The sequence below is a fragment of the Porites lutea genome, chromosome 6, assembly GCF_958299795.1.
Source record: "Porites lutea chromosome 6, jaPorLute2.1, whole genome shotgun sequence".
Lineage (NCBI taxonomy): Eukaryota > Metazoa > Cnidaria > Anthozoa > Scleractinia > Poritidae > Porites > Porites lutea.
Window position 1 is genome coordinate 13,766,552 of NC_133206.1, and position 15,684 is coordinate 13,782,235.

Sequence of the window (15,684 nt, forward strand, 5' to 3'; positions counted from 1 at the left end):
AGTTCCACAAACACCTTCGTAGCGTTTCGCCTTACAGGCATATCCACATACGAGCCCTGGATGCAGCCATTGGACATTTGAACGTAGTTGCTGGTAACAGGCACATTATGGACGCCATCATACGTGGTGACCTGTGCAACAACAGTTCAAGCGTTTATACTTACAGTAAAACCGGCTTGAAAACTTTGGAAGGGGGCATAGTCAAGGAACGTTCCGAAGATTCACAGATGCTTAATTCAAGTTGCTACTCTGACTACTTGTTTATTTCGTTTCAAAACAGTTCTTTCTCTAAATTCCTGCTCACTGCATTATGAATATTCTGTCCTACTACGGTCAATAATGACTTAGCTTTAATTGTCTACACAGTTAATTACAACAACGTGGGTCAGTCTTGTTTAGCACGGTATCGCAGTAAAAGGTATTAGGAACTTGTTAGGGAGGGCAATAAAGGACAGCCAAAACTAAAAAAAAAACCATGCTGGGATGCAAGGATGTCTTTTCAATTGCAAGTTGAAAATAAGGGTAGCGTCGGTCAAAATGTTACCTTGTTGCCATCTTATTCCAATGCTACAAACTGTGCTATACACATAAGTATATTATTTCGAGTCTATCATCTCGCAGTTTCATAAAGCGACCCATTTTAGTTTATCTCACCCTTCCAAATGAGTCCATGCTAGAATTCATCCCAAAAGAGAAGTAGATGGCTAATTTAAACTGCTGCTAGTCAAGTCACCATGTGTTAACCACCGCTGGCCGAATGCTGGAAATCTTGTTTCGAAAGGAATCTCTTTGCTATTAAAATCACGCCTAAGGAGTACTAGTTAGCATAACAACGACTTTATTCACGTAACAAATAAGAGGGGGTTAAAAAATGTCACCCTTAGCCACTCTTTTACCAACAACAGCAGATTGGAATATCAATCCTCAAAGTTAAATATACTTACGCGGAATTGAGGTCGGGCTCCACTGCAGTATGGGTAGAGTCTTATGTGGTTTACAAACAAGGACGTTTTTAAATCAAACGTGAGCTTGGTGTACTGACAGTGTGACAAATAGGAATGGCATCTGCTGGTGGATAGACCATGGTCAAATAAATGGGCGATAGCCCAGTCTTTACAACTTTCACAACCATAATGATTGCAAACATAGAGGGAACAGCCTGAAGTGACTGTCATGCCGTTTGGAGCTGTATATGATTGGGATCGGCTCGGACTGCTTCCAGATAGGTCTAATAATTGACCACCATTCGGAATCTCGTCATCCAGTGATTTTTGTCCATTGTTGTCTACTCGGAGCGTCGAAAATCCACTTCCGGTATTCTTGAGATAAACAGTTCCAGCAGCCCCAGCTTCAGCACCAGAAGTAGCATTGCCACCACTGGTATCAAACTTTCCTCTGTAAGGATGGTGTGTGTCATTGTTACTATAGTAAACAGCTATGCGACCGCCCGATCCCCCGCCTGAGCCTGCAGCTCCACTTCCACCATGTGATTGTATTACGCCAGTGTGTCCGCCGGAAAGGACCTGAGCGTGAATCAAGATGCTGCCACCACTTCCACCACCACTGATAGTGTTGACGTCATGACTATTGCACAAAATACCACCATCAACCTAGGAAAAATCAGTGAGTTGGTAAAACGGAATGAAGGTTTTGTTGTGTGTAAGAAAGAAAATGTTTGTCATCATGCCATTGTTTGTTGCTCAGTTGCGAGCTACGAAAAGAGAAAGCAAATAAAAGTTGTACGGATTTCTCATATTAATATTCATGAGGCTCAAAAGTTTATCACCTTGTTGTCATCATCATTATTATAATTTTTCCTATTAGCGTTACTATTGTTGTCTGAATTGTAAGTATTTTAGCAGTGTACCGCTAACATCAAGTTGTTTAATTGTACCTGTAGAGTAACTGCAACGTCGATCTTTAACACTCCACCACCAGTTCCTCCACTTCCATCGCCACCACTTCCAAAATCTCTCGGATAATACATGTTACCGTAGGGAAGTCCCTTTTTCATTTTGCACGTATGATATCCACCACAGTCGCCTCTGCCACCCGTTCCGCCATGCCCGGCACCGCCACGCCGCCAGTTGTTGGTATGTAAACCACCTGGTCCTTTTGTTGCAAGGTAACCGCCATCGCTTCCATCAATTACCCCTCCATCATCAACAGTAAGGTTGGCAGCGGTAATATTCATATTGAATGTGTTGATGGCGGCACCACCTTCGACAGTAAGGATCTTAGCTTGAAGACTAAAAGCTTCGTTATGGGCGTTGGGACTGTAGCTTCTTATCTGGGACCTCGCCATGATTCTTACGGTCTCGTTAAAAATGTAATAGCGCCTCATTCTTTCTCCTGTGGAACCTGTTAGATAACAGTGAAGAGCACCGCCATTCAAGATGGTGAGGTTTCGAATGTGATCAAGTGTTCCCTCCACGTGTACCACGATCTTGTTCATTTCGGATATAGGCGCTAGACCGAGGTAACCACCTTTGTAGATATAAGCACTAAATGGGATGTCAAGAAAAAGACGATGTAAATTCATGACTTGGTTCATGCCAAGATGAATCATCCCTGTTCGGTCTCCGATCATGTATCGGAAAAACAGCGACGCTGGACTATTTACTGGATCAGTTAGAATCGCTAGATGGGCCCCTCCATATATTTGTAATTCCTCGAAGTGATAATCATGTGTGCCGTTTGCAAAGTGATGGCCACCTGACTCAGGCAAGATCCAAGCTCGACAGCCGTCTTGTGACAGATCAGAATAATCGGATATTCGTGTTTTCAGAGGATGCTGGCCACCATTGTCTATAAGTAACGTTCTGTGAGTATGGACCAAATGGTAAAGGAACGCCGTTCCAGGACCGCCTGCTTCAGTATTTGATGCCCCACCCTTGGCACCTCCTCGGGACTGGAAGCTCCCAGTATAGGTGGTGTTTTCAGTGAAGTAAACAGCCATTCTTCCACCAGCACCTCCTCCAGAATTGCTACCACCGGCACCTCCGTTGACAGTTATACTTCCAGTTCCTTTCAAAAACAAAGGTGGGTAAAACTTAAACTATGTATTTAATGACACAAGATTCTAAGGATATGGTTAAAAAACGCGGAAGGAGCAAACTGCGGAACGTTTCCACCAATTTCAGCTGTTCTTACAGTTGAACAACACATGAAAAGAGCAAGGGATGGAGGCGCTTCACACTAATAATGTACAATAAAAACGGAAGATGCTTCCTTAGAGACATAACTAAAACTTTACAATCAGAAAAACCAGATAAAATGTAATCTTTTTTGTAATTAAGCACGAACCATCCGTAGGTTGTCATAATAACATGAAAAACAGACATAAACATGGGTGTTGGAATTTAAGAAAAAGCGTTTAATGAAACAAGTTTCATATACTGTATCATCCGCTCATTTAGAAACTACTTCCTAATATTACGGTGGGATTAAAGTGGTTTGCAGTGGCACTTCTAGTAATAAGTAAGAACACGAGTCTTTCCTATGTTATTTACCTTTCATCCTATAGCAATGCATCCAAATACTCCCGCCACTACCCCCTCCGCTTCCAGAGTCCCCACCAGGGGAACCGTCAGCTGATACCTCGCCATCTATTTGAATGACATTAGTTACATTGAACCAGATCACGCCACCTCCTCTTCCTGAATTCTGTCCCCCTCCTGAACTTCCGAATAGTAGAGGCTCGTAGATATGTCCGTATGCAGCTCCGATCACTGGGGCGTGAGCTCCTCGACCGCCTCTTCCACCATAACCCGCTCCGGAAGAACCATAAATGTTAGAGGAACCGACGCCAGGGTTAATAACGCCATGCAGTCCTGATCCTTGTGGATGACTCCTATTATAGGAAATACGATTGAACGGACGATATAAAACCCTCGAAAATTACTATTGTATTTTCTGCGATCGGTTATTGTGATCTATAAATAACTAAGATAGTACGCAAGCTTTAATTGGCCCAGAGGCTTGTTTGCATAGGAGTATGTAAACATGGTTGTGACGCGCTAATCACATAAGCACGGATAGAACGTCTGTAGGTCATCCCCGGGACAAACGTCAATCTTCACGTGCGACGAACTAAATTCGTTCGGGAGAAAATTTATTTATGGCAGGCTAAAATTGCTTTTTGGTCTGATTCAGTTAATTGGTTCGACGTGTCCTAAGTTCGACATCTTACCCAGCAGGAAAATGTTAACTTAATTTAGATTAACCCAATTTAGAGTCTCGGTCAAACTTTGAAAGTTTGACGTCTGGCCTAGCCCTAAGCAATACGTTCCACAACATCGCTTTGAAACATTCACTTGTAACTGAATTAACATTTTCCTAAGAGTAAAAACGATGAACGTCATGAGTGAGTAAAAAGACAAATTAACCTGTTGTATCCTTGACCATCAGCTGTTATTAGCCCTCCATCGTCGATAGTAATATTCTCTCCAAGAACAGTCATCCTTGTCCCATGGAAAAGTCCTCCTCCCTCGATAAAGAACGCTCTAGCAATTATTGTGATTCCAGGATGAATGATGGGGGATGTAAAGGCACGAATGACGCCTTTGTCCTGCACTCGAACGGTGTCGAACTGAAACGAGCTGTTAACCTGATTTGCAGTCCTTCCTCCGTGGTACATCCAAAATTCCCCTCCATGATGGAGTGTCATGTTTTGAATATGATCGACTGCGCCGGAAATGTAGAGCGTGACGCCGTGCACTTCTGTGTACGGGGCCATACCTAAATAGCCACCTCCGTATACGTGGACGCTGAATGGAATGTCTATTTCCGGTCGATGGAGATCCATGACTTGCTTGTCAGACACATGGAGGGTTCCAGTGCGATCTCCGATCATGTGACGGAAAAATAACGAAGCATTCCGACCAACAGGTTCCGTGAGCAGCGCCAGATGACCACCTCCGTAGATTTGAAGTTCTTCAAAGTGGAAATTGCGTCCCTTTCCTGCGAAGTCGTGATTTGCAGACTGTGGTAAGATCCATGCGCGACATCCATCCTCGGATAAATCACTGTAGTCAGCAATCGCTGAAACCAGCGGTTTCTGGCCTCCGTTGTGGATAAGTAATGTGCGGTGAGTGTGGATCATGTGATATAGAAAAACGGTACCAGGCCCTCCTGCCTCAGCCTTGCACAAATCCTCCCTACCAAGTTGGCATCCAAGAGCTGCCCCACCTCGTGCCTCATACACAAAGTAAGTCGATGTTTCGTTCACCTCAAAATAAATAGCAATCCTTCCCCCAGCTCCACCTCCGCCTGGGGATCCACTATTGGTTGAGCCAGCTCCCCCATTGGCAGCAATCCTTCCATAACCTTTAATTGTTTTGCAGTACATCCATACGCTCCCGCCGCTCCCGCCACCACTTCCGGTTAATGAGGTCGCATCTTCTCCATTTGCTGATACCAAACCGTCCACGTCAATTAATCCAGTGACGTTCATCCATAACATGCCCCCACCATTGCCCCCTCGGGAGCTACTGGATCCTTTCCCACCAGCGCTGCCAAAGATATATGGCTCATACATATCTCCGTAGGCAAATCCAGTTTTAGGAGTTCCTCTCGTCAAGCTTCCTCGACCCCCGCTCCCCCCGTGCCCGGCACCTGATGCTCCGTTACTGTCTATGCCATGGCCGGGATTAATTGGTCCGTGAAGACCGTTTCCTTGGTAACCGTGTGACGTATTATAACCCAGGCCATCCGCAATCAAAGAGCCACCATCGTCTATTGTGATGTTCTCTGTGACAAATATGAGGCGGGAACCTCGAACAAGTCCTCCTCCTTCGATAAAGACCGCTCGAGTTGTGAATACGAGGTCGGGGTCATTTATGGGGGACGTGACACAATGGATTGTAGCAGTGTCTTGAACTCGAATGGTATCAAACCTGTAGTGATTTTCAGCCATTCGGTTATCAGTGCGCCCGCCGTGGTTAAGCCACAGATCTCCACCGTGGTGTATTGTCAAATTCTGAATGTAGGCCAATACTCCTCTTACTATCACCTCAACACCGTGGATCTGTGTGAAAGGAGCGAGACCAACAAAGCCACCGCTGTAAATTTGAGCACTAAAGGGAAAATCGATCTCAGGCCGTTTTAAGTCCATAACCTGGTTATCTGCAACATGGATCATCCCACTTCTATCACCAATCATGTATTTAAAGAAGAGGGAAACGTTTCTGCTATCATTGCTTCCGCGAGGCCAGATCCCTAGGTGAGCCTTATTATAAATTTGTAGTTCTTCGAAATGAAACTTGTGTTTGTGGTCGGCAAAATGATGGATTCCTGACTCGGGCATCACCCATGCCTTACCACCTTAAGAGGAAAAAAGACGATTTTGAAAGTTAAACTTTTTACCAAAACAAGAAACAAGTCATTAGTATGTTAAAAAAAGAATTAACTTTTGACATTGGACAATTATTTGATGAGCGGAGGTTGGATATGAGATAGTAGATAGCCAATGAGGCGCCTGGCGTTGAGACGAAAATAATCATCTCATGTCCAGTGAGTGTGGGTGGATTAATTATTTTGCAAAACCAAAGGAAAAATATTCACAGGATATTTTGATTTTGGTTTGTAAGAATAACCACGAAACGATTAACGGTGGTACCCGCATGGTATCAAGGCTCGTTTCACATAGTTCATAAGCAATTAAAAACTCAGGAATTACATTATATCATGATACAATTTAAAAAAACACCACGACATATACAAATCAGCATAAATGATATATACCTTCCTCATCCAATTTTGCATAGTTGATGTGTTTATTCAGTGGTTTGCCGCCATCATTGTCGATAAGCAAAGTGCGGTGTGTGTGAACTAAGTGGTAGAGGAATACTGTGCCTGGTCCTCCATTCTCCACATTCTCTAAACCCGCCTTAGCTTTTCCGCCGTGAGCTTGGTAACTGAATTTGAGCAAAATAACAAACATAAAGTCAAAGAATATACAGATTCTTTCGAGAACATCTTGTTTCACTGTCTTGTTACTCAACAAAAGTGTAAGTGAGATGAGCTTTGCACGGAACAGGTTGGCTTTTTAACCTCGTTTTTAAAAAACAAATAATTGAAAGATCACCTTTCCATTTATAAGTGCTCCTAAACATAAAACATTTTCGAGTAGAAACTTCAAGTATTTATCTTTAATATTGGGCCAATTTAAAACTAGTTTCTTTTCTCTGAAGATTAATTTTGGGCGTTACTGTAAGCGTAGACGTTTTCTTCTTTTAGTAAATGCGTTTTTACCTGAAATATGAGAAAGTATCATTTTTTGTGAAGTAGACAGCAATTCTTCCACCGGAACCCCCTCCCCCATGGTAATGAGGGTAAACAGTGTCCTCTGGAGAAGAGCCACCATTTGCAGTAATTTTACCGAAGCCTTTGATGATGTAGCAATGCACCCAAACGCTACCGCCGCTACCCCCTCCCCCTTGGCGAAGAGAGTCCGTACCATCTGCTGACAAGGTTCCATCAACTTCCAGTAGGTGAGAGACATTCAAGAAAATTGTGCCGCCCCCAGTCCCTGAAGGATAAATCCAAAATGTAAAGAATAGCATCTTGTCCAAAACTTCAATAAAAGACTGCTTCGTTGTAAGTGTCAAGCTTTTGGGCACGAAGAACAGATTAAAAACACTGCTTGTTAACTATTTACACGGGCAAACCGGTCAGTCCGTGGTTTGGGCAAATGGTAAACAAAAGGATTGCTAAATTTTGTCCCGGAATCGCGTTTACCATTTGTACAAAACAGTTCCTTTTTCCAAAAAAAAACAACCGCGAAAGGCCTGAAACTGGTATCAAAGATGGCTTTCAAGAAATGGAACACGAATTTCCGCTTGGTTTATTCCGTTCGGAAAAAAACAGGAGTACCTTTTCAGAAGTTCCTTTGCTCCCGGAAATTTTCTCGCTGGAAAGACCTAGCGGATTGTCAGGAAACGTTTTGTAAATGGTAAACAACCACTATTATAACGCCCCCTGTTGGAAATGCACTGAAGCCGACTTAGGTAGAGTCGAAAGGTGATGCATTTTGCTGGATAATAAACAGTACCCTCTTACCACCTTCTTTTAAGACCCTGAGTATTGGTCCTTCCCCTGGGGATCATGAGCTCTCTATCAACTGACCTAACTTAAAGTTCTTCAATCATTAAAAATGTACGAAAAACACACAGCAAAAACAACCGAGAAAACACTCCGCTTGCTGAAAATTTAAAAACTTCATTTGGGATGCTATATCAAACACTGTTTTATGCCACATCCAGACACTTTGAGAAGGTCGACTGCTCAATACGCTTAAAAGTTTCTATATACTGGATGGCCAGAAAAACATTTGTCCGAAACATTAGTTTTAATCTGACAGTGCCCATTTTGTGCTTTAAAATATATTCTGTGTACTTTTTCTCTTCAAACAGGAAATAAGAATGAAACTGATAAAATTTCGATGTCAGGAGCGAATCAATGCTTACCTGCTTTCCCGGATGAACCGCCGCCACTGCTTCCAAACTCCACAGGTTCATACATGTTTCCATAGGGTACTCCAACTTTAGGCGTATTCTTTCCGCGCCCTCCCGTCCCTCCGTGTCCTCCACCAGAAGCTGCGACCCCATTTCCGGGCCCAAGTCCGCGGTTGATCTTCCCATGCACACCTTGTCCCGTCCCGTCAGATTGCTTGTACCCGTGCCCGCTTACCGTCAGGATGCCTTCTGTGTTAATGCTAATATTCTCAGCAAGGATCCTTAGATCACTGCCCTCGACTTTGCCTCCTCCTTCAATGTGTAACACTCGCACGGTTAAATTCATTCCACTGTGTGAGACAGGAGACGAGATCATTTTAATGACTCCCTCGAACTGCACGCGGATAAATTCAAATTTGAAATCATTTATCACCGCTTCATTTCCAGTACGCGAATCTTCGTTTAAAGACAAAAGACCACCATGGTGTAGCGTTAAATTTTTGATGTACGATATTACGCCATCCACGTGGATTTCAACTCCATGAATTTCAGTCGAAGGCGCGAGACCGAGGAATCCTCCGCGGTACACTCGAACATTAAACGGTAAATCAATACTTGGTCGGATCAAATCCAGCGTTTGGTTATAGCCAACATGAATAGTACCTGAGCGATCGCCGATCATATTTCGAAAGAAAATTGAAGCAGACCGATTATGTGGCTCCGTTAATATAGCTAACTGTGCTCCACCATAAATCTGCAGTTCTTCGAAATGATAATTTTGATCACCAGAAAAGTTGTGCTCTCCAGAACTTGGTAGAAGCCATGTTTTTCCAGATATCAGTTCCGGTTGGGAATAGTCACTAATAATACGGTGAGCTACTGGAATCGCTTTCCTGCCGGCATTACTTACAAGTAGTGTGCGGTGTTTATTGATAAGGTGGTATAGAAAGACGGTACCGGCTCCTCCAGGGAGGGCATCTCCTTTAGCATCTCCCCCAAGGGATTGAAACACCCCGCTGTAGGTTCTGTTACTTTTGAAGTAAACAGCTATTCGTCCGCCTGCTCCTCCTCCGCCATGAAATATATTATGACTGAAACACAGTAAATGATGTCAACTGATTAGTATTATGATGGGGTTCATTAGAATAACGGTACTTGATTCTAAAAGTTGTTTCCCTGTATCAGAAACGTATAATAAACGAAACAAATATCATATAGTCTGTAACATAAATGTTTTAAAAAGGTTTCTCTACCGTGATTCTGTATTTCCATTTCCTCCGTTTGCCTGGACCTTTCCGTATCCCTTTATTAAATTTGCTTCGATCCAAATACTACCCCCACTCCCTCCTCCAGAACGATCCTGCTGACCAATTGCACCGTTGCAGCTGATTGTTCCGTCAATCTGCAAAGTCCCATTCACAGACATTCGTATTATACCACCGCCCAGTCCTCCCGATCCACCTCCTCTGCATCCAAAATGTTCAGGTTCATACACGTGACCGTAGGCTATTCCAACACGTGACTGGTCTCTGCCACGCCCTCCATTTCCGCCATGCCCTGCACCAGAGGAGCCGTCTGAGCTTACTATACCTGCACCAGCGGTACAGCTGCGAGAAAAAAAGTTTGGAGTAACATTAATTAAAAAAAATACCTGGAATCAAAATCAGAGCACCTTGACAAGTGGAGAGCTAGCGCTAATATAAGCTTAAATCTTGTGTCATGTACAGGTAGGAGCCTGGGAGCGAGGATCTTGCTTCACTTCAACATTTCTTCCATGACAGTTATGCATGCGAAAAAAGATAACCCTCTTTTTTCCACTTGAGTTCCAGTTTATCTTCTTAAGTAAAAGATATGCAAATCGCTATGGCATATCGCAGGGGGGAATGAAATTTGCACTCTTGCGAATACAGGCGGCTGGAACAAAGCACAAGAAAAAAATGGTGAATCGCGTAAGTCACGTTTTACGTTTTCTTTTGTTATTTCTTATGTTGAGCAACGACAAGTGGTACAATTTATTAGAACTACGCGTACAGAACCGAAACCGAAAACAAAATTAGAAAATTACACACAACCAAAGCTGACCTCGCATCGACCAGATCTCCCGTAACGTGGCCCAAATCATCCACAGTGAAGTTTCCGGCCAAAACGCGCATGCGCACCATATGCAGAGCTCCACCTCCCTGAACTGTGATGTCACCGACGTTCAGTGTCAGCGAGTTGCTTCCTACTTCAGAAGTTGACGTCACTTCTCCTCCGTCAGCCACAGTAAGCGAATGGAATCTGTAAGTTCCTTCACTTTTTGCGAGCTCTGTAGTGCCTGTGAGACCTAGATATAGGTGACAGCTCTTTGCGACCGTCATGTCCTCTACACCGAGGTAGCCCCTGGTGGATAAAAGTAAGAAACGTTATTGGTATCCATAAATTGATTTTGTGACAAAGCGAAGGACTATTAAGCCCGTGGAGAGTGTTACCCTTACGTTTAAGCTTTGAGGGTATGTTGTAGGTGACATGGAATAGGATATGGCTCAGTCCTGAAATTCGATATTGTTTGGTATTTTTTTTTGTCCTTTAATAAGGTTCCTAGCATACAGGACCCGGTCCTTTTTGCCGGGGAGAGGATGCTAATTTTTTTTAAAGGAAAAGATCGGAAACAATGGGCAAGATTATAACCCAACTGTGCTATAAGGCCACTTTAAGATGTTCATGTTCACGTTCATTTAATTTCACATTATTTACTTCCAATTTAGTTCACATATAAAGTATAAAAAATATAAATAGAACAGAGCTAACACCATATTGAATGTGTGTGGTGGCCAAAGAAGCAACTGCTTTCGATTTGGCCACCAAATCAAGATCAATACAAGTTGCAACAATCGACGAAGTAATCAGTTGGCTACAGACAAATTTTAGTGTGATAATATCGTATCGATCGATATAGCGGTTGATCCTACGGTGATATCTAGCCCAGCATAGTGACCGTAACTTTCCACTGAGTATTTCTAACTTATCATAGTCGATACAAAACCGATCGATCGAAATGCAACTTAAAGTCGACTTCATATATCTAACAATTATTGAAAACTACCTTTAAGTCTAATTAGGGAGTCAGTATATCTGATAACGTTACTACACAACAATGCTATATAACTGTGATACTTTCCTTGACAGCCCTGGCTGTTATTAGGTACCTAGGGCTCACATGACGTCTTAGTTGTGGTTGATGTCTTATAGTTGTGCTATTTGTGAAACAAATTACTTAATAACTGGTGTCTCAGGAGACTAGAATTTATATTTTAGTAGAAATCGTATGTAAATTGAGTCTCGAAATAACAAGATTAACTATTTCGCCCGGGAACAGAAGCTACAGTACGTTTACAATGCAATATTCAGAGGGCTACAAAAAAACTGGTCCCCACCAGAGACAATGTTTTCTGCACTGTAATAATCGGTGGTGTTAAACTCGCTCATGCACATCTTCGGCTTCAAAATAATAGTCTATCATAGTCTATCGTCTATCCGTCATCATGTCCGACTGCGTTGAGATTTTGTCAAACATTGGCATTTTTCAATTGGACATAGTTCTGATAGTTTGATAGCCGACTGGTATTGGCAGCGTTGCTTTCACATGACAGACTTACCTTGTAGTTATTTGGATTCCGTAACATGAAAATGTAGGCGGCAGATGGAAGTGACCATCCTTGTGAACAAACACATTCACTGCAAACAACTCATGATCTGCCATCTGACTTATAACGATTTGATTTGGTCCCACGTGAATAACACCCGTTCCGTCTCCTACAAAGCTGTACACTTTTAGTCCATGAGGTCTGTAGAGTAAAATGAGAAAAGAAAAGGAAAATAAGAAAAAGCCTGTGCTCTAAAAAAAATAGTAGGATCCAAAGAGCTCTGAGCCTTAGAAATAAAGACATCTCCGCTTTTCCGAACGAAGAAACTGTGGGCAGAAACTGATATTTTGTACTAAGGGACAGGGGTAAAAGAGTAAAAATTTAATAAAGACAAACCTTGTTATGTTAGGATGCAAAGCCAAATGAGCATTCCTCAGAAGATGCACCTCTTCCACTTCATACTCCTGACCAATAGGCTGCAGCCACGCCCTTCCACTGTCAGTTTCAGGCGAAGAAAAATCTGAGATTTCCATGGATCGTGGACTCAGATTATTATTATCAAAGATAAGGGTCCTGTTGTTCACACCATGTTGGGTGTCCTGTATGGATTTTAAATATACAAAATGTATTAAAGCGTTTAGTAAGATCAAGGTGGACGTTGAAACGCACAGAAATCATCGTCCTCCAGGCTTTTAATAGCCGGTTAGGCCCGTTTCAAACGTCGAGTTACTGCCGTGCCGAACTCAATTGATCGAATTAAATTCGACTTTAGCACGGCAGTAGCGCGACGTTTGAAACCACGTTGTGCTACTGCCGTGTAGCACGGCAAGCTTTGCCGTGCTACACGGCAGTAGTTCGACTTGGTTTCAAACGTCGCGCTACTGGCGTGCCGAACTCAATTCATAAATTATAAATACATTAGAATACATTTAAAAGTTTGGTAAACCGTTTCTTTATTTTTGTGTTTTGTTTTCGGCAACAGCCGTTCTATTCGAATGAATTAAATTCGACGTCCGAAACCAAGTCGTGCTAGTGTCGTGCTACAGTCGAGGTACAGTCGAGCCGGGTTAGCACGGCAGTAGCACGACGTTTGAAACAGGCCTTAATATAGCACGAAAAACTGAAAACTGACTCTTACATCATAATATGACCAAAAGAAAAATGCAGAATCAAAAGCAAATAAAATTTATCTTTCTTACTTTTAGACGCTGCTTTTTAACATTACGATCGATTCCAAGTATAATCTCAGTGGGCGTGTCACGGTTGGTAAGTTGATTGGGTTAATCCTTATTCGCTATTGAACTTGAGAGATTACTTGTGAAAAATAAATTCTTAGCTTCGTGTAAAACAAACATGTCTACCACGAATTACATCAAACGTTATTAACCGCAAAAGCGAACTTTGAAAAACTGGTTCGTTTTCAAAACCCACTATTGCAATCCGTTTTAATTTTCTTCACGTTTGTCTATATGTGCCTTCTTTTGTATTGGTGTGTTATCTATGGTTTCGTGTCATGTTTTCAGCGGTAATTTCTATGGTTCACTCTGTTTGGTGGCAGCTCCCACTGTTTGACTTTTGTATAATTTCGTGATACAGCCCCTTTAATTTGAATAGGGAGCTTATTGAAGCAACAACGTTTTTGAGCGGCGAACGTCAAACGGAACGGGCCTTTTTTTTTCATTTTTGGACACTGGTTTTGCCAAAATTTTCAGTCAAATCGTCTCTATAAGAGCAAAGAAGCTAAGCAATACAAATTTTATATCGTCTAGGCATATTAAGAGGGAAAATGCCGCACTTCCAGTTAACGTCCTTCGCTCAAAAACGCTTTTGCTTAAGCTCCCTTAGAAGTCGTCTTACCTTAAGATAAACCGTACCAGGCCCTCCGTTTCCACGTTGCGTAGACCTGCCACCAAATGCGTTCAGCCCACCGTACCACCACTCCCTGTCTTGCCAATAAATAGCCATTCTACCCCCTCCACCTCCCCCACCGGCGGCATTACCATTTCCACCATTAACTGATATGACTCCAGAACCTTCCAGAACGCGCGTGTGGATAAGAATACTTCCTCCACTACCTCCACCTGAGTTTGACGCTGCTCCTGAGCTGCCACTGGCAGTAATGGATCCTATGCAAAATTAAATTGCAGGGTTATTTATCAAAAAGTAAACGCTTCTTTAACGTAGCCTGCTTCAAGCAACACAAAACTCACTACAAGAGGTGAGTAGTTATGACCATAGTGCAATCTCCTCTAAGCGGCCACCTAAAATGCCTCCAATCAGTACTTGCAACGGATCTGAAACATCTGGAGTTCACTACAAGTACCTCTAGCCTATCGAGTACGCACTTAGTAATGAAACAACAGAATATATCATGTCTTGTTAGGGTTGGGCACTCAGTAAAAGCAAATGCACTAGGTGCTCCCCCCTCACCAACTGTTTTTCCAATATCGACCAACAAACGGTCAACAAAGAGTTACAAGCATAGCCTGTGAACAGGCTCTCTGTTTAGGGAAAAAATAGCGAGGAAAGGGAAGGGAAAGGGGGGGAGAGAGAGCTTTTCGCTTTTCCCTCTCCCTAGTTCCCCGCTCGACCAAAGGCCTGTTCACAGGCTATACAAGCAGAACTACAGTGTTTACGTACCTTCGACCACCAAAGTATCAGCGATCTGTAATGATAGAAGACCACCACCAGACCCAGCACTGCTCCCCAGTCCACCGCCACTTCCGAAGACTTGAGGATTGGTGTAATCCCCATAGGGTGCACCTGTTGTCACGGTAACCATTCCGCTTCCGCCGGCGCCACCGTATCCCGCTCCTGAACCGTCTGAAGATCCTGTTCCCCCGCCGGGACCTTTGCCTTAAATTCAGGTAAGGATAATTATGTTAACCGTTCGTTAGAATATTAAGTGACTTTTAACCTAACAACTGACTTAGTGACTGACAAACTCTAATTGTGGCTGATAAATCTGAAATCAGGTTAATGCTGGTCAGCTGACCTAATCGGTAGCTAAATAAGTCAGAGAATAGATGAATGACTCAATAAATAAATTAAATAAATAAATAAATAACGATTTGCAGGTTGATTCCTGGTCGAATGCAATTTGGACATGTTGGTTTTTGAGGAGAGGGGAAAACCGGAGTACCCGGAGAAAAACCTCTCGCAGCAAGGGAGAGAACCAACAACAAACTCAACCCACATATGGTGTCGACGCCGGGATTTGAACCCGGGCCACATTGGTGGGAGGCGAGTCCTCTCACCACTGCGCCACCCTTGCTCCTCCTAGCAACTACAGTCGAACCTCCTGCAAGCGACCACTCAAAATGCAAAGATTAAGTGGTCGCTTGCGAGAATCGACACACACGGAGTTTCTTCGAGGAGGGATCCGGACGATTTTTCATTTTGGAATAAAATTCTTTGAATGGAATATATTATTTACGATATGTGTAGGTCCTTGTTGTCACTAAAAGGTCTTCGCATACTCTGAGTAGTGTTGTACATGCAACAAACAGAGTGATGAAGACCATGCTTCAAGTGGTCGCTTGGAGAAGGAAACCAAACAACAGAAGATCTAAAACCGTCATCTAAAAAAGTGGTTTGGGTCG

General features: G+C 43.0%; 1 protein-coding gene across 1 annotated transcript in view; it reads right to left on the minus strand.

The window, feature by feature from the left end:
- Positions 1–15,684, minus strand: part of LOC140942301 (uncharacterized) — a 145,947-nt gene that overhangs the window by 103,431 nt on the left and 26,832 nt on the right. The window contains exons 12-25 of the mRNA XM_073391256.1: positions 14,723–14,938; positions 13,940–14,208; positions 12,479–12,681; positions 12,095–12,283; positions 10,539–10,838; positions 9,710–10,063; positions 8,469–9,547; positions 7,255–7,531; positions 6,745–6,917; positions 4,389–6,324; positions 3,513–3,853; positions 1,895–3,027; positions 945–1,610; positions 1–131 (exon numbers count right to left, since the gene is read on the minus strand). The exon at positions 1–131 is cut by the window's left edge and continues 78 nt beyond it. Coding sequence (XP_073247357.1) covers positions 1–131; positions 945–1,610; positions 1,895–3,027; positions 3,513–3,853; positions 4,389–6,324; positions 6,745–6,917; positions 7,255–7,531; positions 8,469–9,547; positions 9,710–10,063; positions 10,539–10,838; positions 12,095–12,283; positions 12,479–12,681; positions 13,940–14,208; positions 14,723–14,938 — 7,267 coding nt within the window. The remainder of the gene's footprint in view (positions 132–944; positions 1,611–1,894; positions 3,028–3,512; positions 3,854–4,388; positions 6,325–6,744; positions 6,918–7,254; positions 7,532–8,468; positions 9,548–9,709; positions 10,064–10,538; positions 10,839–12,094; positions 12,284–12,478; positions 12,682–13,939; positions 14,209–14,722; positions 14,939–15,684) is intronic.